Below are 23,761 nucleotides of genomic sequence, written 5' to 3'. Positions count from 1 at the left end.
GGAACCCTGTGTTTATCGGCGACGAAAAGAGAGAGCCGGTAGATTTTAGAAAAAGACAGACCATACTGGCACACATGTATGTTTTCGCCATGGCACGTCTACGGGATCGTCGCTCGTCGATGCGGGCGTCGGGGCCTCGTACGAAACATGGCGTCCGCGAGGTTATTGCTGTGAGTGCTGTCCCGTTTTCTATCGTTAAATGCGGCATCGTCGCGCGGACTCCGGTCTGACGCGAAGCGTCGTTCCTCGGGACCGGCGAGGGCGTCCGCTTGAACCCCGCCGTCACCCGGGTCTCGGGGGCCGCTCGGTAGCGCGAATTAATCGGCGGCCAGGCAGCGAGGAGACACAGAGCCCCCGTCAACACGGAGTGGGCGCTTGTGGGTATACACACCCCTGACGCGCGGGACCAGCCTGGGGACCGAGCTCCGTCAGCACCGAGCGTGTCGCGACCTTCACCGTCCCCGGCCGAGTCGACCGTTCCCGCGAGCCGCGACCCCCGCGGCGAGGGTTCCCCAGGTAGGGCGAGCGGGGCACCCCGTGCGCCGCCGCCGTCGCCACTGCCACCGTCGCACACACGGACACACACGCTTCAGAATGCCGGTCCCCCCCGTGATGATATTGTTTTGTACACGGGGTGGTAGAGGCGCGAGAGCCGGGGGAGATCCGTCTCGTTCTCGCCGCCGCGGCCGCGGCCGCCGTCGCGGAGAACGCTCGCACGTTCCTCGCGCTCCGATGGAAAGCGGCGCGGTGGCACCGACGTGGTCGCGCAGCATTGTCCGCAGTCCGATTTCGCAGTCGCCGTACCGCCCGCGACCGAGCGAGGCCGATGTAAGCGCGGCCGACGGTGTTCCGGAGGCACGGGACCGCGTGTCGTTGTCGAGGATGCGCCCGACGACCGAGCGACGACGATAATACACATAACATATGATCCCAATGTATCCCCATCGTCGGGAAGCAGCAAGGTAAACATTAAGCAGAATAGTTAGAGAAACGGGGAGTGCCCACCACTGGGCACGTTTTTACTTTCCTCGTTGCGTGAACGAAGCAGCGAGATACCGTCGTGCGCGCGGAGAGAGGAAAAGGGTGTGATTTACGCTACAGAAGAGAGGAGCAAGGAGAGTGTTGAGCCATATGCCGCCAGCCGGGCTATCGGCGAGAGGCTTGTCTACCTTGATGGACCACGGACAACCGGATGCTCGTCATCGGTGCGAGCGTTTCCTATTCTACTCAGAGAATGGCTCCTCACATCCTCATAGTCCCAACACGGCCAACTCATCGCCACGGTATCAGTACAACAGCAGAACCAACAGTCATACCGCTAGGTAAGGAAAACGGGTCTCTGGGACGTCGAGTCTCCGCGAGCTACACCTTTGGTAGACGTCCCATGCATTTGTGACAATTTCTTCTTGCAGTTACGGGTCCATATATGGACGTACGTCTAGCAACAATATGTCTGATAGCAGTGTTTCTGACACGCATAGCGGCGGAACTGCGAGAACTATCTCTCAACAGACTAGTCCATCCCACGGCACACATTCCTCTTCTCAGTCGCGGCAGGACAATAGCATCATTATCTTCACAGCCCTCTTCGATTATGTCGCTCAGGGTGAAGATGAGTTATCCCTGCAGAGAGGGGAAACTGTTGAGGTAACTGATTTTCAGACGATAGCACGTAACTGTCTTATAGCAGCATAACGTAGGAGAGTACGAAATTACAAGACACAATTATTATTTCCCACGATAGGTTTTGTCTAAGGACGCTAAGATCTCAGGCGACGAGGGATGGTGGACAGGAAAGATTCGCGGAAAGTGGGAATTTTTCCGGCGAACTTTGTTGCAGAGGCAGAAAGCATCGATCAAGTTTCGTCGGTGATCGATAAAGTTCAGCCAATTGAAATCGACTTTGAGGAGTTGCAACTGGAAGAAGTTATAGGAGTCGGAGGATTTGGAAAAGTATACAGGTACACCTGTAAACTAATTTATAAAATGCCCAAAGCCATTACGTTTTAAAAATATTTTATAGATTCCGATATATTGATTTAAAGCACTAAAAATAATTTCAAGATATATAAGATATTTCATCGAGAGCATCGAGAGTCTTTGATAAATTTGTTTACTCTTTCTAGGGGCTTTTGGAACAAACACGAGGTAGCTGTCAAGGCTGCGCGCCAAGATGCGGGCGAGGAACCTAGTGTAACATTAGAAAACGTTCGGACAGGAAGCGAAATTATTCTGGTTGTTGAAACACGAAAATATTGTGCAATTAGAAGGAGTGTGTTTAAAAATGCCCAATACGTGTCTCGTGATGGAGTACGCTCGCGGCGGCAGTCTTAACAGAGTTCTCAGCGGCAGGAAAATAAGGCCCGATGTATTGGTCGATTGGGCGATACAGATCGCGAGAGGGATGGATTACCTTCACAACAAGGCACCCATAAGTCTTATTCACAGAGATCTAAAAAGTTCTAACGGTAAGATATTTTAATATTAATTAATGATAATTTGTGTTAGTATTAATAAACAAGATTCTGTTACTTTTATTGTAAATAATCTTTTTTTACATCGACAGTATTGCTAAGTGAGCCGATTGAAAATGACGACTTTCAATACAAAACTCTGAAGATCACGGACTTCGGTTTGGCGAGGGAAGTCTACAAAACGACTCGTATGTCTGCGGCGGGAACGTATGCCTGGATGGCGCCGGAAGTTATTAAAAAGAGTACTTTCAGCAAAGCCAGTGATGTATGGAGGTCAGTTCTCATTGCCAGATTTATTATTTAAAGATTGCCAGTAGCATTTAAAGAAAATCTTTTCTAGTCGTTTATTTAACTGCGCTTTCTTCCCATTAAAGTATTTGATATATTTAATAATAGCTATGGCGTGTTACTGTGGGAACTTTTGACGGGGGAGACACCGTATAAGGGTATCGATGCTCTGGCTGTAGCATACGGTGTTGCTGTCAACAAGTTGACTCTACCTATACCATCTACCTGTCCTCAACCATGGAGTCTTCTCATGGAAGGTAAAAGCTTCGTAACATTTAAATGAGATCAAGATATTTCTTCTGAAATATCATACGCGCCTTCTGGACGAATATAATACTAAAAGCGATTATTATACAGCATGCTGGGCATCGGATAGTCACGCTCGACCGGGATTCACGGAAATCTTAATAGCTTTGGACGAAGTGCGCAGTGCATTCGCAGCAACGCCACACGAATCTTTTCACACGATGCAGGAAGATTGGAGGCTGGAGATCGAACAAGTCCTGCATGGATTGCGCATGAAGGAAAAGGTACACGCTCTATTTAATGTTACGCTAATTATACATTCTCGTATATCAAATTATTCGATGTGATATAAACGGTCATAATTGTGCAAATAATCTTTGAATTTATATATGTATGTGTATATAAATATGCATAATGAATAACATTTCCAATCGTTATTTTAAATGCTTTGCAAAGGCATGCCGTTCTTTAGAAGAGGTAAGACAAAAGAGTTGGTTAATATATCATTGTTAGAGAAAGAATTATATATTTATTTTTTCTCCATTTTTTTTATTAATTAAAAGTAAATTATTCTAAATACGATGAAAGGTTTAAAAATTATTATTAAATTTTCTGATTATTAAATTTTCTTTTACTCACAAGGAGCTGCGCTGTAGAGAAGAGGAACTGACGAAGGCACAAGTGCAACAGAGACAGCACGAGGAAAATTTGAGGCAACGGGAACAGGAGTTAGCCGCGCGCGAGATAGCCATATTGGAGAGGGAGCTCACCGTGATGATCATTCAACAGCAAAACACGCCTACGCCGAATAAGAGACGTGGCAAATTTAAGAAGTCGCGATTAAAATTAAATAAGAAGGAACCTGGAAGCAATATTAGTGCTCCTTCGGGTAAGAATGTCTACCTTTCTTATACTTTTATTACGTGTGCAATCAACAGATTTCTCAGATTTTATTTATCTGTACATAATTGTATTCTCTGTTTGAAACATATGTTAGACGTGTATTGTGAGTTTAAAACCAAGGGCGTATTGTTTAGATTTTCGTCACACGATCACCGTTCAGGACACGGCCTTGGATCGAGGCAAAGTGAGGAATCCGTCGAGACCGAACAGTCCCCCAGGCTCACCCAGCATCCCGAGGCTCAGAGCGATCGCATGTGAGTAGCTTCTTACTTTGAAATACCGCTTTAGTAGTACCGTGATTATGACAATGTATTGTGCAATATGAGTGAATTTACGAGCGAATCAAACGTATTGGAATTGTAATCGAACAATTTGAATGTAACACTGTTTGTACGTGGTAGACACTTTGTACTTTTATTCGTGTCGATATTTTTTTTTTTCGGCATGGTGTGCACAATCATTGTTTTTATATATATATATTATATGAATACTCTTCCATTTTATTTTCTATTCTTGCAAAAATCACGATTACTTTGAGCTAATGTATTATTTTAGTATATACTCATCAATTGCTGAAATTAGCGTGCACAGTTATACCGTTTGACATATACAGTCGCTTTCCGAAGAGTATATCCGTAAAGAAGCTTCATCTCCGCGCCGAATAAGCGAAGGAGATGAGAAGAGTAGTTAGTATCGTAGTGAGTAGCACTTTGTTTCTTTTTCTTTCCCCGTTTAGTACCGGCGGACGGAGTTAAGGGTAAGACTTGGGGACCGTCGACGCTTCATCAACGTGAGCGCGGGGCTATTATCACCCAGCCGCCGAACCCCGCCTCTCCTGGCGGCAAACGCTGGTCCCGTTCCGCGCCAGATCTCGAAAAGACACCTCTGCGTACAGCCCTGTTGGCGAACGCACACCGCTCCCCGCTTCTGCAGGAAATAGGTAACCCTACCACCAGAAAATTGTACTCCTCGGCCAATAACCTGATAGACAATCAGCCAGGATGTAGTAGCTATAACGATATACCGCAAAACTCGCTCGACAGCATCGTGCTGGGCAAGTACTGCGACATAGGCGAGGACTTTGTCATTTTGGACAACGACATATACGAGTCCGTAGTCCTGCATAACAAAAATCCCTCGAACAATCTCAAGGCCCATTTCTCGGAGGAGCCCTCGATAATCAACGACGATTACCCCTTAAAAGCGGTAGGTCACCGCGCGGCCGTCACCGGGGTCACAGTCTCGAAAGTCCCGTCGACCAAGTGCCAAAAGCCGCCCGAGTGGGAGCCCTCGTACTCCACGAATTTCGTGCAGAACGTAGCGTCCACTCTGGTGGGTACCGCGAAGCGGGTCAAGAGTAAGAAGCGCGACAGGAGCAAGTCGAAGGAGTCGAAGCGCAGGGACAGTTCGGAATCGCGGCTGGCGTCCCTGGCCGATTTCTTCCGGTCGCCGTCCGGCTCGCGTAAGAGCTCCCTGAATTCACCGCGTAGCGGCGAGAGAAAGAACTCGGTTACCATCAAAATTAACGACTACGACGGTCTGGAGTCGAGCCCCGAGAATTCTATCGGCGGCAAGACCCAGCAGTCCCAGCACAAGTCGCGCATTTCCAAGAGTCCGCTGCGGGTGTTGAACAAGATGAAGACGTGGGGCAGCCGGGACGCGCTCGACGACAAAACCACCGCGGTTAAAGTGGAGTACAGCGTCCTGGAGAACGTCATATCCATCCCGCAATTGAGCCGTCGCGACTCGGGCGAGCAGGCGGGCAGCGCCGGGGTCGCGGTGCCCAGGTTCCTCGCGGCGAACTCGCGCGAGGGGATAGACTTCGAGAGCCTCGAGTCGGAATTGTGCAATTTCGACTCGGAGCACTCGAACGACAGCTCGAGGTCGAAGAGCTCGTTGGGGCCGTACCACGAAACGACGGGCTCCAGGCAGAAAAGGTCGCCGATCGCTTTCGAATTGGACGCGTCGCCCGCGAAACCGGTCACCACCGCGTACCGCTTAGACCACGGCATCGAGATGAGTTCCTTTTTGCATCACAAGTCCAGAAGTAACGAATACTTGCGCAGCTGCGACGGCGACAGCGTCGCGCAAACGTCGTCGCCCGGTTGCCTCCAAGAGGGGAACGATCATCAGAGCCCGCGTGCCAATTACAGTCCAAAGAGAAGTCTGCCCGCGTCTCCCCCGGATCACGTCGGTCTATGTCGCTCGACCTCCGAAGATACCGACGTCGTGCCTAAGAATTTCGCTGGCGAACAATTCCCGAGGAAGGGTGACAAGTAGTCGCGCGCGGCTTCGACGAAACGGATGTACTCCCGCGACTTTTTACACATATACAGGGCGTTCCCGTGCGTGCTGCGCTGTCTCTTTTAATTCCAAAATTCGGATCCGAACCCTTTTGGGACACGCGGGCCGTATAGTATCCGTGATTCGTTTGTGAAGGAAGCGCAGCCGAGTTACGAATGCCCTGTATTCTTTTTTTTTACAAGAACGCAAGTAGAGCCTGCAGCTCGAAACGCATTTCGATGGCATGCCTCCTTTCCGCCGCACATTTCTCTTTACATGGTATTTGAATGACTTCGTACTGATCGTGTGTTTCTATTCTATCGCAGGCCTCTCTGAGGAAAGCATCTACCACACCCGTAAGTTTTCTCTTCACGCAACAGTTGTTATGTCGTATTTCTCACTAATGTTTCTCCTCCCATATCACCTCCATTCACCTATTTCCTTCTGTCTAGAATTTTATTCCAAATTTATCTTTTCCTTTTCTCTCTCTTTTTTTTTTATCGAGCGACGGTTTGTATTGCGTATTGTAAAAGCTCTAAGGCAAAGATCTCAAGTAGACAATGTCTTTTTACTTTCGTAACTGAACGTTTTGCAATGAAGCCTTATCACGTAGTTATTAGCTATTGCTTAGTGGTTGATCACATAGTGATAAATGCATGTGTACACCGAATCGATAGTGTCTTTTCTCATTGTCTCTGCCAATTCGTTTGCGGAACGACGCAATCAGATTTGTTCCGGATGAACTGTACGGACTTCTCGTGGACACGTCTGATTGAGCGATACTCTCGTTGCCCCGTTAATGTCTCGCGTCTATCACGTAGTATATTCCCAGATCATTTTATCGGGATGGACTTGGTCTCCTGTGCAGCGTGAACTTATTCAGACTTGCGAGGTGGTTTGGATTAGATTCGGTAAGGGACCAGATTTAGAAATTTAAGTTTAATTCCCCCCCCCCTCTCCCCCTGTTCTACGACGAGAAACGCGAGGAAGCTGATGGTGTGTTTGCGAGGTTGCCTAGGGGCTGCCTCGGAAAGACGGAATTGTCGAAAGTATATCGAGCGTGACGCACCGAACCCTTAAAACGTTTATGCAGAGGGCACGGACTTGTTTCTTTTCGTTTTTTTTTTGTACCCCCACCCTTCCCCCTTACGCGCTATATAATTTACGAATTATTTATCCTAATTTAAGCCGATGTGATACTCGTAGTCCGAGTAAGCTAAAATCTAATGAGAATATTAAAAAGAATATATATTAAATATGTATATGTATACACAGTCTTTCTGGTGTTGGTTCTTTTCTGATATTTATCTGGAAGACATAACATTTCTAACAAGCAGATCTAACAGCCCACTACTACGCGAAAGAGAGTCACACGCTTCGTCCATTACCGCAAAGTTCAACTTTAACGGTACTGTTTTTACATTGGAGCGTTATCAGGTTGTATGTCTGCATAGTCATAATTTTATCGAACGAAACGAAATCAAAATTACATCACATATATATTGTATAGATATATGAAAAGAGAAGTAGAGAGCGAGAGAGAGAGAGAGAGAGAGAGAGAGAGAGAGAGAGAGAGAGAGAGAGAGAGAGAGAGAGAGAGAGAGAGAGAGAGAGAGAGAGAGAGAGAGAGAGAGAGAAGTATATATTTGTTAACGTAGCCCCTCTTATTTCGTTGTCTTATGTGCATTTAGATCGATTGCAAATTTATTAATTGTTAAATACAACTTCCACAGCGAATTGTTCGTTTCTGTATTTGTTATGCCAAACTTCCAACGTTTCCGAGAGCAAAGATCTTTTGCACACATCACATTCGACACATGGAGCCACACGCACACACTTGTATTTAGAAATAGAAATTTTTTTCAATAAAACCTTTTCAGTTGGACACGTTGAATTTTGTTTTTTCGTTTTGCTGAATTTTTTACGCTCGGTCTATGGTGATAATTGCTTTGTTATATTTGACGATAACAGATTATCGGCATAATATATCTCTTGTACTGTCCTTTTACTGGCGTTCGTGCACACCTTGTAGGATTTTCAAACGATTACTTTTATTTATAATGAAATATAACGGATTATATATTCATTATCGCTTACAACTGCACATGTGATGTGAACAGGATTACACAGTGTGCCGAGAGAAAGAGAGAGACGGCCGAGCGTAAAAAGAAAATAATCCTTGCATGCTTCCAGTAGGATCCTAACTGTTAACTCCGATTGGGTTTGGTTCCTTTCTCTTCCTCAGTCCTAGTCTCGCTAAGGAGTAAATATTCGCGTGTTACATTTTTGACAGTTGCGAGAAACGCAAACGTTAAATGCTTCCGCTACGATTAATTCCGGCTTTATGTGACTTTGTTCTTAGTCGTTTTGTTTTGAGTCGATGAGAGTTGAAAAGGTGAAATGAGAAAAAGAATGGTCGTAAGTAAAAAAAATGTACAAGACAGTATCTGTACAGTAATTTATCGCCCGATTAATTACAGACTATCCTAAGTAGTGTTCGGAGTGTTCCATATTTTAGATGCGAGCACAATGTCTTTCGGATTTATCTCTAAACAACTTTGACGTAGTACGTATCGCACGAAATCTACATTAAGACAAAAATTAGTAGATCAGTAGAAACATTTATCTTATGCGTTGAACTTTGCTTCTATTTATAAAAATTGGCTAAGTCTGATATCAGCAGTTAAGGTATACTTGAGGATATTTCACATTATTTGGAATGTTAAGTTTAAAATGCACATGTATTTGATTACTATATACTTTGTTGGCTTAGCCAATTTTTAATATACGCCTTATATGTTGTACAATTTGGGTGCGTACCCTTTAACGGGATTGTTCTTAGTGCCAGTAGAAACAGCTAATGCGTAAAGATAATATTTAATTTACATTTTTACATCTTTAATTGCTTGCATGCATGTAGTAATAATAATGAGTAAAACTAGTAAAACGACTAAGCATGCGGATTGTCGCGCTACTAAACACTGAGTCAAAGTTTTGAACGTAAAAAATGTATTATTATATTAAAGATCTAATTAATCGCGCGGGGACAAGGTAAGCAATACGTTTTCCCGATCGCATTTATGAATTACGAAGAGGGAGAAGAAAAAGAGGCGTACATTATGCTTTATAAATGAAACCCTTAATTTGTCACTTGTAGATTCGCTTAAATGATCCTATTACTCTCGCGGGCGGACCGTGCGAGAGTGCTACGCCTGTCATCGGTCAAAAAAAACAACCTGAATATCTTTTATAGATTATACAGCATTACCGCCCGATCTGTCGGCCGATAACTGGATAACGTCGGAATATCCTCTGAAGCCCGGGCTAACCGGGCCCTACATCATGCCGATGCCCGTGCCCATGCCCACCCTCTACAACGGCGAAACGAAAAAACCAAAGCTAAGCATAGTCGAGCTGGTATTGTACAACATCGCGGCGATGCTGGCCGGCGTAGCCACCGGCTACGACGTGAGAATGTCGAACATATCCCCGATACATCCGCGCCTCTATCCACGGATGGGCGAGTGCGACGAGGATCAGCCAAGGTGGTGGTTTCAAGCGGACACTGGATCGAATCGCAACTCCTACCTCGGCGCCGATTACGAGTTCAGCTCGAGCAGCGGCTATCCGCACAACACTTATCACGGACGGGCACACCATTGCAGGTAATCTGGCAAGAAAAGAATTTTTTTTTTTTTTCAAGAAAAGAGGAAGTGATTAATCAATGGTAGCCGGTTTAATCTACACATGAAGCGACAGCTATACTCTACTCACATAGATTAACGCAATTATCATTGCAGGCCGTTCCTGAGTAACATGGGTGGCATAGCGCCCGGTCTTCCATCCGTGGCGATGCCGGATAAGCCGTTGCGCTTTACGGATTCCCCGCAGCACTATACGAGTAGCACGACGGGTTCTAACGCCCCGACGCCAAGCCCGAGGAGGAAGAGCAACAGCAGCACCAGCAACGAGGATGCGTACTCGCACGATGCGGCCCGCGTCGATCGTATGGAGAGAGTGCCAACAATATATATGGGTAACGTCGCCCCATTCCCGGATTATGGACCGCCAATGTATACCGTCGTACCACCGGAGTACTATCGGCCCCCTGAACCGACGTATTTCATACCTGCGGAGTATCAGTAAGTATTAGTAAAACATGTATCAGAATGATCGCAAAGTCGATGATAGAACTTTAGTATAGCGTATAAATAAACTTTGCTTAATTAGTTTCTTCTAGATTGTAGATACAGTTTTGAAACCGACTCGGGGGAAATCGAAGTCATATGACAGAGTGTCATTGGAGCACGGTTTTAGATCAATAAGAGGTCTTTCGTTGCTTTTCAGCGACCGGATGCTCGAGTGCCCCGAGTTCCCGCACGCGTACGACAATCCGAGCAGCATGAACAGCCCGGCTAGGCCGGTGTCCAGGCTCTTGCCCTACACGCATCACCGCACCTCGTCGAACGTCTCTAACGCCAGCACGTCGAGCCAGAGCAACGTCAACCCGACATTCCGGCTGGAGGACGAGGACGACTATGGCGTGTATTCGCCGATACCGTATTACCAGCGACCTTCGAACGTTATTTCCAACTTGACGACGACGTACGGCGGGAGTATACTTAATCACGAGTACGGCTCGCCGTTGCTGACCCGTCAGAACTCCCACGACTCCAACTCGAACTCCGGTGAGCGGCCGAGCAATCTGGAGGTGGTCACCCGGTTACGCTCGAGCCTGAAACGATCCAGTTACAATCCATACAACTCGCCGAGCAAGAGCGTGAGCAAAAACAACTCCGGTTCGGGCACACCGACGAATCCAACACCGCCGGATTCGCTCACGTCCGAGGACTCGAGCTACGTCTCCGCCAAGGACAGCCAGATTTCCATCGGCCGGGTACGCTTCTCGCCGATAACGTTCGATCGCGATGGCGTGTCGGCACGCGAAGCCCACAGAGAAACGCTGCTGGACATCCCGGTTCACGGTCAGAGCCAGGACGTCACAGTGCCGCTGCAGGCCAACCGACGCCTCAATCGAAACAGGAAGCCGAGCATCTCGGAGCTTGAGAGGGAGTTCTTGTCATAGCACTGGCTTATTTAAGGCCGCGCGGCTCCCTCTCATGTAGGACCAGCTGGACCGAGCGGGTTCGTCGATATTTTATCTATTTATCGATATTTCTAGCGAATGGTAGTCCTAGGACCGATCTCTTTATGCCTCCGATTATACAATTGCGATTATGAAATCTTATGATCGTCGACTGGAAGAATTTGCAAAATGAATTGCACGTTATCGAAGCACTGCCTCTCGCGGACGATTCTCAATGGTAGTAGTACACTAACAAGTCTGGGAATTATTACATTCCATACAACACACAATCCAGCGAAAAAATCACGTAACGTAGCATAATGCGTGATTGGACGCGAATTTTTAATTTGATAACGCTAATGATATTTGATATACGTGTCGCGTGTAGAAATACATATACCACGAGCGAAGATTGCGACGCGACGTGGTATATATTCAAATTGCATATTACTCCGAGAATAAATACTTTTCTGCAGAATATAAAGTGTATCTTACAGTTTTAATAACAGAGACTTTGACCAAAATAGAAACGATTTTGTTTTTGACAGTTGATACAAATTCACAGATTGGCAGTTAATATAGAATATTGGTATACGTGGAGTATCATGTATACCATTATTCTTCTATCACGATAATTTGTATATAGAATGAGGTAATACCTATTACCATCTTAATATCTCTTAAAAATTTTATTAATTAGTTAATTAAAAATTAACTAATAATAAAAAATAAGTTAATTTTAAGATGAAAAGTTCAGACCTTAAAGATGATTTAGAAAGTAAAGGTCATCATAGAGTGATGTTTTACATAGCATGCAACTTTTATTAGGCAAATCTTTGTCTTGAGATACTAAAAGTGATAATTGCCTCAGTCTATGTAACGATATCGTTGATTAATAAGTATATACTCGAAATTATGCAATTTACGTTCTTTGTGATTTATTAAGACATTCCAGAAGCGTTATTATATAATTACAGTATCTCAACGATACACGTATGTTTAAAGCGCGAAGAGGAAAGCGGTAGTCGAGCTCGCGATAGAGAGAATTTATTAGGATGTGTACGTATGTAATATGCAATTCCGTTAGTAAGATTACAGAAGGGGACGAAGAACAGCGTTCTTTTCTTCGGCAACTATCGCATTAGCGACATAATGGCGTATTTGTTTTCGATATTGAAATCGTATCTCAGCGTAACGAAAGTTGTAAGTTGTTTCTTGCATTTAGTACGAAGTTACGTTAAGTGTGTTCCTCGTAACAAAACTCTGGTGATATTCGGCTCGGCGCAATATGAAAACATTCCAGGGAGATTTGTTGGAACGTAAGGAACTGTTCTACGCAATACGGAATTAACCACTTCGTCGGATTTTGAATTGATGCGAGTTTAGATATTCGAAAGTCCCAAAGTTACTTCTCTCAGAGTTTGTGATAGATGCCAACGGAGTGAACGTCGATTCCGCATTGTTTAAACTGGTCCAGTTAGGGTGAGAATAGGCTTTCTTTTATCAGATAATGTATTTATGCGTTTAAATAGCGTGTACTGGCGGTTTTACTCTTAATTTTCCTATTAGAAAGTACTGGCAGCAGTCTCGTGAAAAATTGTATAAATTTTCGTGCGTTTTTTGCAACTTGAACAAGCAATTCGCGTAACTTATAAATAATGCAACGGCAGCTCGAGTATTGTATATTAATAGGGACGTATGGTTGTTTTAGATGGATAATCAATCGGTTCGAACTGAAGAACAATCACTATTTATAATCTAATTTTATGCTACTTTACAAGCTACGGACAGCTACGAAGTATTAGTTGTAGTATTATGTACTTAGCCGAACTTATCCGCGATTATGTATTAATCTACAGTATTTCCGACATAATCTCTCTCCTTCTCATCGCAATCAGTGTAACTAGTCATTGTAATTGTATTTGAAGTTGTACCATTGTCATTTTGATAGCGATACGATTCCATTTTCCTTCGTCTCTCGCGATGGGCTAAATTGACGAAATTAGACGAAACTCTTTATCGTCTCTTTATTTTTTTCGACCCTTCTATTTCCAGATTTCTCTCTTTTTCTCTGTAACTTTAGAGACTCGTACGCTGAAGAAAAGGAAAATGTTGCTGTGCCGCTATTAAAATAGTGCCACTGCTCAATGATACGTTCATCGTCGTTCTGTTGCAATGCACAATTGGAGATGTACACGATTAATACATCCACCCAGGTACTTCCACCCCTCGATTAACGCCAATCGACAAAGTGTACGACCGATAGTACGCTTACGAATGCGGAGGACGTGTACAGTTTAGCATTTTCGACGTTTAAACGTGAATTATTATGTGTCGTAGCGACGGACGTGATTATAAATGGTCGCGCCTTGCGCAGCTGTCACGCTTCTTTTGTACCTTATGAAAACAGCGCGCCGCTTTATGAGCAATTTACGCGTCTGTAGAAAGTATTCAAAGCGTGAAGTCGCGTGCAAATAAATACACAACATGCGGCTGTGCAAAACGCGAGGTATATTCGCTGTAGAAGGATCGTTGTAGAAAGAACGATCCTTCGTGCGATCCTTCTAACGATCGTTGTACATATAGAAGAAAAGAAAGCGCTGAATCATTATTACTGTTTAAATAGCGACTACTCATACATTCCTTATACAGCTGACGCGTGTTGTACGATATCCACGACGCTCCTCCGAAAGATGTTGACGACAAAGGCCGGGTCAGCTTCGTGGATATCTTCGCGCCAATTATTGCACCAATAACGAATATAAGCATCTTCGGCAATACGGGATACCGAGTCAAGCGTGTCTAACGGGAGAGCAAGTCTCCGCTACTTTTTATTGATCGGATATAATTCAGGAGATATTAAGAAACGCTTGTGTACCCCGTGCTGCGTGCTCTATGTGCCCCGAATGTACATACGGATCGCTGAGTAATTAATTAGAACGCGACGCACGTAATCTTAATTTATTGGCATTACGGGATGATGGGGAGATGCTCGAATTTAGTTTTGAATCTGTAAACTAATCAAAGTTACTTACGCTATCTTTACGCCGCATTCGAAGCAATCAAAACGTCTTGTTTGTACTGTATCGACCTCACGTAGCGTATAACGAAGTCACGGATCCTTTTTTATCTTCTTCGTCGTGAAAGCTGCTTCTCGTTTACACTGTTTTCCTAAATGACGATCATCAGTATTGTAGATGTATGCTGTGCGATGTACGTGAAATGTGTTGGAGGAAAGAGAATTTCTTTGGTTTATAGTTTTATCGTGGACGATTCGTTTGGCTGCAATGAGGAAGAAAGAACAAAATCAGTCACCGATAAAATCTTTCTGACAATTTTACGAATATGATGGAGATGCATCCAAGTTTTTCTTAGAAAACAGAAAAAACGGAGATCCATCAAATTGATCGCGTTTGCGCAATTTACAAAAAACTTGCAATATTAATTGATTTTTCTCTTTTCGTATTCGTGATAACTTTATCGAATTATATAGACAACGCGCGAATTATATGGTACGAGCGAAATTTTTTTATTAATTAATAATTATCTCTTTCTTGCGATACATTTAATGGGTATATCTTTCTACGCTGTGCGAAGGTAGGTTTCTGCGGTGCTATCACGTACTTAAATACGTTAAATAAGTGACACATAGAAATTCAAAATGCTTCCAAGATAATCGAGAGAGAGAAAGAGAGAAAGAGAGAGAGAGAGAGAGAGGGAGAGCGAGAGGAAGAGTGAAAGAGAAAATGTTTGATGAAGTGTTAGTGAATGCTGATATTCGAGAATAATTGTTTATACATATATATACGATAATAATTATATAATTTTTAATTATACAAAAATATAAAATGTTCGCGGCAGCTATTATTGTGTAATGGCGTATCCGTCGCCAACAGTGCTAGTCTAAGCTATATTTATTTTTTATATATATAAAACAAACACCTTAGCCTAGAGATTAAGGAGATAAGAATCCGATTTTATACTTTATTAGAGAGCATTTATGGAATATGTTTGACTCGTTGGGCAGAACGTGTATAAGAAACGTGTGTTCACAGAATAATTCTATATATGTATATGTGTATATATAAAAATTATATATATACATATATATATATGTATATATATCTATATATTATATATAATGAGATAAATTACGTTGTATCATATCAAACGCAACTGAGGTCTCTTTATATATATATCAGTCTATAAATATATCTCACTGTAAAGAAAATAAATTTATCATGTATCGTTCGTATGATATATATTAATAATATATACCAATGATAGTAATTTATAATTTCTCTTAGATATCTTCTTGATACATATAATTCTAGTTTATCGGACTTAAAAAATTATATAAGAGAAATAAATTTCTTCCTTTAAACGGTTAATGCTTTCAATATTGAATATTTTTACATTCTTTTATCCCCTTTCTCTCTGCCATTTGTTACATACACGACGCACTTTGATACAAGATAAATTTATGACATTTGTGTAGGGGGAAAAAAAACATGTAAATCACAAACGTAATGCGAGACTCTCTTTAACACTTGTTTTTACGTAATATATATGATATGCAACTCACGTTTACAATGTAGTCCTCACTAGTTTAGTTAGACCTAACGAGTGGACATCACCGGTCAAGGCGCTGAAACAAAAAAGGAAAATACTCATCAGCCTCGTGGAACATATGATACGACAAGATCCCGTTGCTCTCTGAACTGCTGTTTCTTATAATGTCGCATTTAAAAAGTGTAAATATATATACTTTACGACGTAACGGATTGTATCGAGATTGCATGCCGCTTGCGCGAATTAGCAAATTGTACAATAACGATCACGACCAAGACGATTAATTGTAAACGAATTGTCTCATCGATGTACACACACATTCTGTGCTGTGGTAGCTCCTATTTGTACGCTTCTGGCGTGTGTAGAAAGTTTAACGTAATGTATTTCATAAATATATAAAAGCGATTTATCGACGCGGGGCTATCACAGTTTGGTATATACATATATAAATATACGCGAAATTGAGTTTTTTCCCCGTCAGTATTCCTTTGTAATACATGAGCTGTAAAGAATGTAGGACGTAACAGCAACTCGTCAAGTCGCAGGCAATTTATTTAAGCATTGGAGTAACTCTGTAGTTTATAAGTATGTTTAAGCTAAGTGCAATGTGTTCCACGTGTATTTAAGTGAGAATAATGAATCGCTTCGGTGCGCGCCTTAAAGTAAACGAGAAACATCGCGAAATCCAAAGCTTTCGACGGGAAATTCTTCAATGTAACATAACTTTCACGATTTCGCGCGAGTTCGGGAATATTTACTTTCCATTCGGGAATCGAATCTTTTTACCGATCTTCTGGGCGACGATGTGCAGATTGCCAAGCACGACGAGCGAAGTCGCACAGGATCGTTTTTATCTACAAGCAGGAAGTGAAATAATGATATAACGGACGAATGAATATTAATTGCACGACGAATCCCCGAGAACTCGATTGTTTAAATGCGGAAAATATATCGTAATAATATATTCTGTCTTCGATTTTTTTATGTGTTGTCTCTCCTAACGAAGAACTCGAGATACAAGAGAAGTGTCTGTATGATGTCTGACCTGCACTAAAAGTTCATGTATTTTTCCAAGTATTGTACATTACACTATAAATATTAATTATAAATATTAAAAATTATAAATATGAACTGGAGTATATATAAAAATGATAATAATAATAATAATAAGAATAATAATAAAAAAGTAGGTTTATTATTTTATTATTTTAGTATATTATATTATTATTATGGTAATATTTTATGAATTATAAATAATGTGTTATACTTACTCTTATTTTTACTTTTATTCTTATCATTATTTTATTAATATTATTAATAAATAATTTCAAATAACAGCATCAATAAGTTTTAGCTTTTTGAGTGATCATTTTATGTTTTCCATATTCCTACGAAATACAATAACTCTTAAACAATCTAGAGTCATCCAACAATGCAGCTCAACCTGCAAAATAATTTTCACAGTTAGGCCGATCATTTTACCACAGTATAGGTAAGAACTGTGATTTTACTGGAGAATAAAAATACGATTTTCTCATGTCGAAACAACGAAAGGTATTTAAAACGTCGGGATAACATTTTGTAACCTATTATTTATAATTATTTCCATTACAAAAACTAATGCTACAAATCATTTGATATAGGCACGAGGCAGTAACAGCAAAATTTCTTGTTTTTATCGCGTTACGTATGTAAAAAATGGCTTGACAGTAACTGGATAATTAATAACGTTAAGAGGAGAGAAGCGAAACATGGTCACCTACGATTGCAATTGCAAGGATATTGCAATTACGGAGGGAATCTTTGGAGAAATTTATGCCGGTGTTTTGTTATTTCATAGAGAAAGCCTAACTATTTTTTGTGGTGGTAATAATAACGTAAAAGCCGCTTCTTAATTACAGACTCTGCGGAGGATAAGATACGTCGTTATGATAGTAAAGAATATTATGAGGAAGCTAAAAGTAAAGGACTCCAGTTGATGCCAGTAAAATCGTACACGATGATCAATAAGAATCGCTTAGAGATTGTCGTCATTTCCTGGGGTGCCACAATCGTTTCTTTGAAGTATCCCGATAAGTTTGGCCGTGTCGCGGATGTTGTGCTCGGTTTCGACGATTTGAAGAGTACGAACTCTTGACGTAATTACATATTTGTTCATTTAATCTTGACGATCTCAGTTAATTCTATTCGTAACTAACAGTTTCGTTTTACAGGCTATACGAATCCCAAAATTAATCCGTTTATAGGATGTATATTGGGCAGATGCGCGAATCGCATAAGAAACGGCAGTATTGTCATTGAAGGCAAAACTTATCAACTAACGAGAAACGATCTCGGCAAGCATCATCTGCACGGAGGCGTAAGTTCGCTCGTCGTCTCACCATTCACATCGAGAACTAATGACATTAAATGTATCATATCAGACGAAGGGCTTTGGCCGGCGGTTGTGGGAGTCGCATATCGACGGCTGCTCAGTCGTCATGACTTACTTAAGCGAAGACGGCGAAGAGGGATATCCTGGCGCAGTATTGAGCACAGTGAGATTCAGATTGACGCCTGACAATAAGCTGGAAATAGGTATCCGGGCGACAACGACAAACTCCACCATAGTGAACATCTCGCACGGTTCTTTGTTCAATCTCGCTGGACACGTAATTAACAAGCACTCTGTGCAATGTCAACTCAGCTGAAACTGGAACCATTCTGGAAATGCGGACAACAATGATTTAACTGCAATATTTAATTTCTTTTGTTTCTAAATCAGAAAATAACATGGTTCTTTTCTGCTTCAAATACCAATGAGTAGGGCAAGTTTATTTATTAGGGTGTAATATAGGACGCCGGTAAGGAGGAACTGGTGAAGCACAAGATCTCGTTGAACTGCGATCGCTGGACCTTCGCGGATTACACGGATCCGATACCAACCGGCGGCATCCGAGGAGTCGGAGGAACCGTCATGGATTTGCGTGTACCGAGACTTCTGGAGAGCTGTATTGAGAAGGCATCAAATTGAAGTTTATACGAATTGTACAGTAGATGAATCCAGATCTAACAATTTGTGTAAAAAAAAAAACATTGTGAATTTGCGTAAGCGACAGGTTCCTCCGGGAGAGGGATACGATCATAACTTCTGCGTTACGCCGAACTGGCACGGGGGTAATGCGTACGTCGCTCAAGCAGTCCATCTGAAAAGCGGTCGGTAAGGCTCATAATTTGTATTACTCGCAGCTTGGATACAATGTAATATCCTGGAATTACAAATAAATATATGTAGCACCTTGGAGATTTATTCGAATCAGCCTGGCGTACAGTTCTATACAGGCGGCCGTTTATGCAGTACTTCTGAGGTACTGTGAATATGATAATCGAAATACATAACATGTCTTGAAAGAATACAAGGAATAACGTTATTGTAGGGTAACAGTGACATTGTCGTTAAATATGACAACAGCCCGAATCGCGAGGAGGATTATGAGAAAGAAAAGATAACTGATCAAATAGAAAAAGATGTAACATCTGACCGCGAATCGCCGGAATTTATTTCGGGGAAGCAAGGTGCTCGCTATGTGAAGCACTGTGCTTTCAGCATTCAACCGCAAAACTATCCAAATGCCATTAATTATGTGAGTAGTTAAGGGAATAAGACATGGCAGAATCACCAATGCTCCTTGTTGCATTCATTAATTCCCAAGTTAATTTCTTTCAGTCGCACTTTCCCTGTTCCATTCTACAACCCGGAGAAATCTATTGTCATGATTTAATTTATCAATTCGGCATCCAATTGGCTAATTACATGTGATGCATTTCTAAGGTAGAAAAACATCGAGCCTGCACCTGGCACAGAGAATATTCGGACGTGATACTACAATCATGAAGTACTATAACTAAAACATTATATATCCTTAAAAACATTTTTATTAAATTATCACAATCAGTCTAAAAGTAGAAAAACTATTACAGATATTATTATTTAACGACTGTTATTAATTTTGTAATATTATATTTCTAATTAATCTACCGACGAGTCACTGTTTTTATCACAGATTAAGTTTTCTTGATTCTTTTCGCTGCGAAAAATTTTGCGATGTTACCAACTACAGATCCAAATGAATCGTTGATCGTCACAGAGCGTTGAATCCATTGAGGTAGTACTTTGACTTTATGACAGTAACGTTTATCCAATAACACAACCGTCGAATAATCATCGATGTGACGAACGGATCGGCCAATACATTGATTCACCGCCTTCATGCAAGTATTTTCGTAAAAGCTACTTCCGGCGTCCGGTTTCTAGAGAAACAAAAATAAAAAAAAATAAAAAAAAGATATTAAAACTCGCACAAAAGTAAAGTTTTTCATATAAAATTAAACTGTACTCTCTAAGCTCTCTCTATGTGATGAATTTTGCATTTGAGTATACGTACAACATGCTCGTTTAAATATTTCATTTTCTCTTGTAATTCTGGTGACTTAATATTGGGATAGGGCAAGCCAACGACTATAACACATCGGCCCAAATCGTCAGAGAAATTTAAACCTTCGCTTAATTTACCACCTGCAAAATACCATGTAAATTAAAAAATTTTATTTATTCTAACTTCTGAAAAAAATTAATGTAAATAAAATATGCAGACAGAATATAATACTGACATAATTGTAATTCTCTTACCCACTACGCTGAACAGCAACGCTCCATTACACGGGGATTGTGGATTCTTGATAGAATGTGCATATTGATCTAATATTACATTAACCTGCAGACAATATATTTAATAATTTAAATTAAATAATTAAATAATATTAGTAATTTGTTAGTAAGTATGTAACAAAATACCTGCGATGCTAATTTAGGTTCACGATAGATACGTTTCTTTGCAGAAATTTTGGATATAATACCGGATTTATCTAAATGCTTAAATACTGTATCTTCATAGTTGTAAGATGGGAAGAATACTACTATTCCAGCTGGTACAACATTACATAAATTTAATAGTGCTCTACCTAATTCATCCAGCTAAAACATAGGATCAATCTCTGTAAATATTCTAACTAAATTTAAAATGTTAAGATTTCTATGTGTAAATGACGTCTACGTGTATATCTCTCTAAAGCATACAATAATTGAAGAGATAACAATGATTCTATTACCAATCTTGTATCTTGTCGATTATGAAAATTAAATTCGAATTCAACCCCAGTTGGACCGCGCATTACGACGTTGGATATAATATTTTCCTTAGGAATCACGTGATCGCATGAAAATGTCATAATTCTGTCTGATGTAGCACCTGCCATTAAGAACAGCTGATCTATGAATTCAGACATTGGTTCCATTGTGCCACCGGCTAATACCACAGACCTGGCATCTCTCACTACATTTGCAATAAAAAAATTCAAAGTATTCAATAAAATAAACTTAATAAAAGCGAGAAAGCATGTACCAAGTTTCAAATAAGTATTTAATACGCTCTCACCGATATCATGAAAATGTGCTGCTGGGTTTAACAATAGAAATTTTATAATTCCTTGTCCAACAGTAGTGCTAGGTAAAACACATATTCTGCCGTCCGCGCAGCTGCTCTTTAAGCACTCCAAGAAACTTAAGATTGCCATTAATGGATTGCTCGTCTGTTCTTCGTTGTTACTTGGCGTGTCCGTAACGCTAACAGTTTCTTGAGAAGGTACATCTTTGCTTTTAATCGAGTTTAAAAATTCTGTTACGCCAGATTTCTTTATCTTTGGTTCATTGATCTTTATGCTATTGCCGTACTGCTCGACAAATCCTTGTAACTTATGAATGAGTTTTGAAGCTTTAACAAATTCCAGTAGTTTGAATACGTTTACTGTATCAATCTCTGTAAGCACTTCGAACTCTTCTATTTTGTATAATCTCGGTGTTATTGTTTTATTGATCTCGTCACCGGGATGAGACTTCGTTGTTGCTCCAAAGAGAGTTAGAAGCTTCTTCAAGCAAAAACTTAGCTGGCCTAGATACATCACGCTTCTAGCAGAGAACAAAGACTCAAATCTGCAATCATATTACTCTCAGTCAGAAATTTATCTAACATTTTAATAACAATTAGGAGAAGTATAACACTGCAGCAACACCTTTTTTGATATTGCGACAGCTGACTGTAACAGTGGAGCAAATTTCTCCCGGTAATTACAGAACTGTGCATTCCTTCGATGGCATCCAGTAAATTGTGAGCTTCGTCTATTATTAATACATTTCCCTTTAAGTCTATTCCTAAACTGGTTCTGGTGTTCTTATGAAGAATAGAATTGTACGGCACCAATACCAATTGCCCATTTTGCAGAGATTTTCTCGAGCCGTAATACGGACAAGTGTTACTTTCCTGTCCTCTTTGCGTTATCTCCTCGACATCTTGAATGTTTGTTAGAACCTCAGCCATTAACAGTTTCTGATCACCTGGGATGAAGGGGCAACCGCTTGCGACTTTTGATCTCTTTAAGTCCTTTTCCTTCTTAACAGTAGTCTTTTTTCTTTGCAACTGAAGACAGGCTTCGTTAATCAGATTGATATGCTTCAATCTCTTAACATTTTTGTTGATGCAGTAATTTTGTCTGGAATAAAATAATAAAATGTTAATAAACAGCAAGGCGGTACAGAGTGAAATATTAAAAACAAATAAGAGATACCTCGACGAGACTGGTACTACAGAAACGTCTTGAGAGTAGGGAGACCTCTTCAATTCGTGGACAAACTGTGTCAACTGTGAATGTGTTCTGGAGCAGAAGAAGATCTTGGTGTTCTTAAATAACGGTTCGTCCGTATCTTCCTCCTCGGAACTTTCCGAATTTGACAAACCATCCTCCAAGACAAGATCCTTCTCAACGTCACAGATATCAGAGTTCGCTTCCTCAGTCTTATCCGACTCCAGAGCTTTTCTGGTGGGTTGCTGCCTCATTTTTCCAGTTGTTTTCGTTCGCGCGGCCTTTTTTGATTCAACCATTTTCTTAAGTTTCTCCCTCTCGCCTTCGTACTCGAGGAGCGCGTTTAGCTTGGCCTGCAACGGCTGTTTCTTAGCATTAAGCTCTATCTGCTCCGTCTGCACCGTAAACCAATTATCCGACGGCTTCTCGCAGCTCTTGATTTTGCTGTCTATCTCCGCGATCGTCGAAGTTAACTCCTGTTTCCTTCGACTCTCGTGATCGACCAGCCATCTAAGCGCACTGCAAATGAGGGACAACGACTTCCCAGTCCCAGTGGGGCTTTCGAAGAGACCCAGCTTGCCACTTTCCAAGCAACCGTAGAGCTCTCTCATAAATCGCTTCTGAATTTCGTACGCCGGGAAGGGAAATGGAAATTCCTGCGGGGGTTCCATTTCTGTGTTCCCCCTTGAAACCTGTTAGATCACTAATTCAGTCTTGCTTATCGCGGTACCCAGGAGATCGTAAAAGCGTTTGTATCTCTAGGAGTTTCTACTGCATCTCCCCTTAAGCGAAGCTTTCCCTGAAACGTAGAGAATTGACGATTTATTTTTGTTGTACATATCTCACCCAGATCGTGGTCTTCATTGATCCAGGGTTCGTTGATTGTCTTCGGGGATCATTGATCTTCAACAAATTGGAATTGCGTGTTTACAACTAAACGCAATTAGCATTACACGTATATAACGGTAAAACGTAAACATAAAACACACGTACGTAACGATAATAAACCGTCAGCCTGTCATTCCCTGTAAATTATTATTCTGCTCTCTGCAGCTTCCATCAACATCAACGTGCTGCTGAGTCTCCCGCCTTTATTTTTGCCTTGAAGAAAGAGAGAGGCAGAATGTTTGTTCCTTGTAACTGTACCTTCTGCACTTTTCATCTTTTCTCTTTTTCCTTCCAACTCTAATTATATATCTATCGCATTTTAAAAGTACAACACAGTGCAGCAGAG

At 41.6% G+C, this 23,761-nt stretch overlaps 3 protein-coding genes and 1 long non-coding RNA gene across 4 annotated transcripts; 2 read left to right on the top strand and 2 right to left on the bottom strand.

Annotated features, from left to right (window-relative positions):
* Window positions 1–658: 658 nt before the first annotated feature.
* On the top strand, window positions 659–16,983 carry LOC139777597 (mitogen-activated protein kinase kinase kinase 11). The gene is given in 17 exon segments (XM_071715144.1): window positions 659–1,322; window positions 1,413–1,647; window positions 1,745–1,808; window positions 1,811–1,961; window positions 2,127–2,214; window positions 2,216–2,468; window positions 2,567–2,747; window positions 2,871–3,019; window positions 3,120–3,292; window positions 3,465–3,485; window positions 3,651–3,897; window positions 4,046–4,165; window positions 4,648–4,851; window positions 6,521–6,550; window positions 9,448–9,859; window positions 9,995–10,336; window positions 10,542–16,983. Coding segments are annotated over 17 exon segments (3,600 nt in total). The 5' UTR covers window positions 659–1,131; the 3' UTR covers window positions 11,281–16,983.
* Window positions 9,056–10,102, bottom strand: LOC139777598 (uncharacterized). The gene is made up of 2 exons (XR_011719394.1): window positions 9,969–10,102; window positions 9,056–9,864 (listed from the first exon to the last, which is right to left on the bottom strand). It is a non-coding gene; the product is annotated as an uncharacterized lncRNA (long non-coding RNA).
* Window positions 16,984–17,742: 759 nt separating the features above from the next.
* Window positions 17,743–19,651, top strand: LOC139777591 (galactose mutarotase). The gene is made up of 8 exons (XM_071715137.1): window positions 17,743–17,975; window positions 18,066–18,211; window positions 18,276–18,503; window positions 18,689–18,853; window positions 18,951–19,051; window positions 19,127–19,199; window positions 19,269–19,475; window positions 19,559–19,651. Exons 1-8 carry the CDS (start codon window positions 17,831–17,833, stop codon window positions 19,649–19,651), a joined length of 1,158 nt encoding a protein of 385 aa, XP_071571238.1. The 5' UTR covers window positions 17,743–17,830.
* A 93-nt stretch (window positions 19,652–19,744) lies between these two features.
* Window positions 19,745–23,756, bottom strand: LOC139777585 (ATP-dependent DNA helicase DDX11). Its single transcript, XM_071715122.1, has 9 exons — window positions 23,521–23,756; window positions 22,513–23,326; window positions 21,961–22,437; window positions 21,327–21,880; window positions 21,001–21,224; window positions 20,687–20,866; window positions 20,522–20,606; window positions 20,277–20,407; window positions 19,745–20,142 (listed from the first exon to the last, which is right to left on the bottom strand). Exons 2-9 carry the CDS (start codon window positions 23,196–23,198, stop codon window positions 19,897–19,899), a joined length of 2,583 nt encoding a protein of 860 aa, XP_071571223.1. The 5' UTR covers window positions 23,199–23,326; window positions 23,521–23,756; the 3' UTR covers window positions 19,745–19,896.
* Window positions 23,757–23,761: the final 5 nt, after the last annotated feature.

Source organism: Temnothorax nylanderi, unplaced genomic scaffold (genome assembly GCF_030848795.1).
Source record: "Temnothorax nylanderi isolate EJ_2023f unplaced genomic scaffold, tnyl_v1.0 TNYL_tig0154_pilon, whole genome shotgun sequence".
In the NCBI taxonomy this organism is placed as follows: domain Eukaryota; kingdom Metazoa; phylum Arthropoda; class Insecta; order Hymenoptera; family Formicidae; genus Temnothorax; species Temnothorax nylanderi.
Note: the sequence above shows the minus strand (reverse complement) of the source record. Positions and strands in the feature narration are given on the sequence as shown.

Excerpts from the sequence above, each read along its gene's own strand:
- LOC139777591 (XM_071715137.1), top strand. The coding sequence starts at position 17,831 with ATGCCAGTAAAATCGTACACGATGATCAATAAGAATCGCTTAGAGATT. Across the intron at positions 18,504-18,688 it reads TGTTCAATCTCGCTGGACAC|GACGCCGGTAAGGAGGAACT; the intron begins GTAATTAACAAG and ends GGTGTAATATAG. Across the intron at positions 19,200-19,268 it reads GTTTATGCAGTACTTCTGAG|GGTAACAGTGACATTGTCGT; the intron begins GTACTGTGAATA and ends ACGTTATTGTAG.
- LOC139777585 (XM_071715122.1), bottom strand. The coding sequence starts at position 23,198 with ATGGAACCCCCGCAGGAATTTCCATTTCCCTTCCCGGCGTACGAAATT. Across the intron at positions 20,408-20,521 it reads GTTGCTGTTCAGCGTAGTGG|GTGGTAAATTAAGCGAAGGT; the intron begins GTAAGAGAATTA and ends GGTATTTTGCAG. Across the intron at positions 20,143-20,276 it reads AATATTTAAACGAGCATGTT|AAACCGGACGCCGGAAGTAG; the intron begins GTACGTATACTC and ends TTGTTTCTCTAG.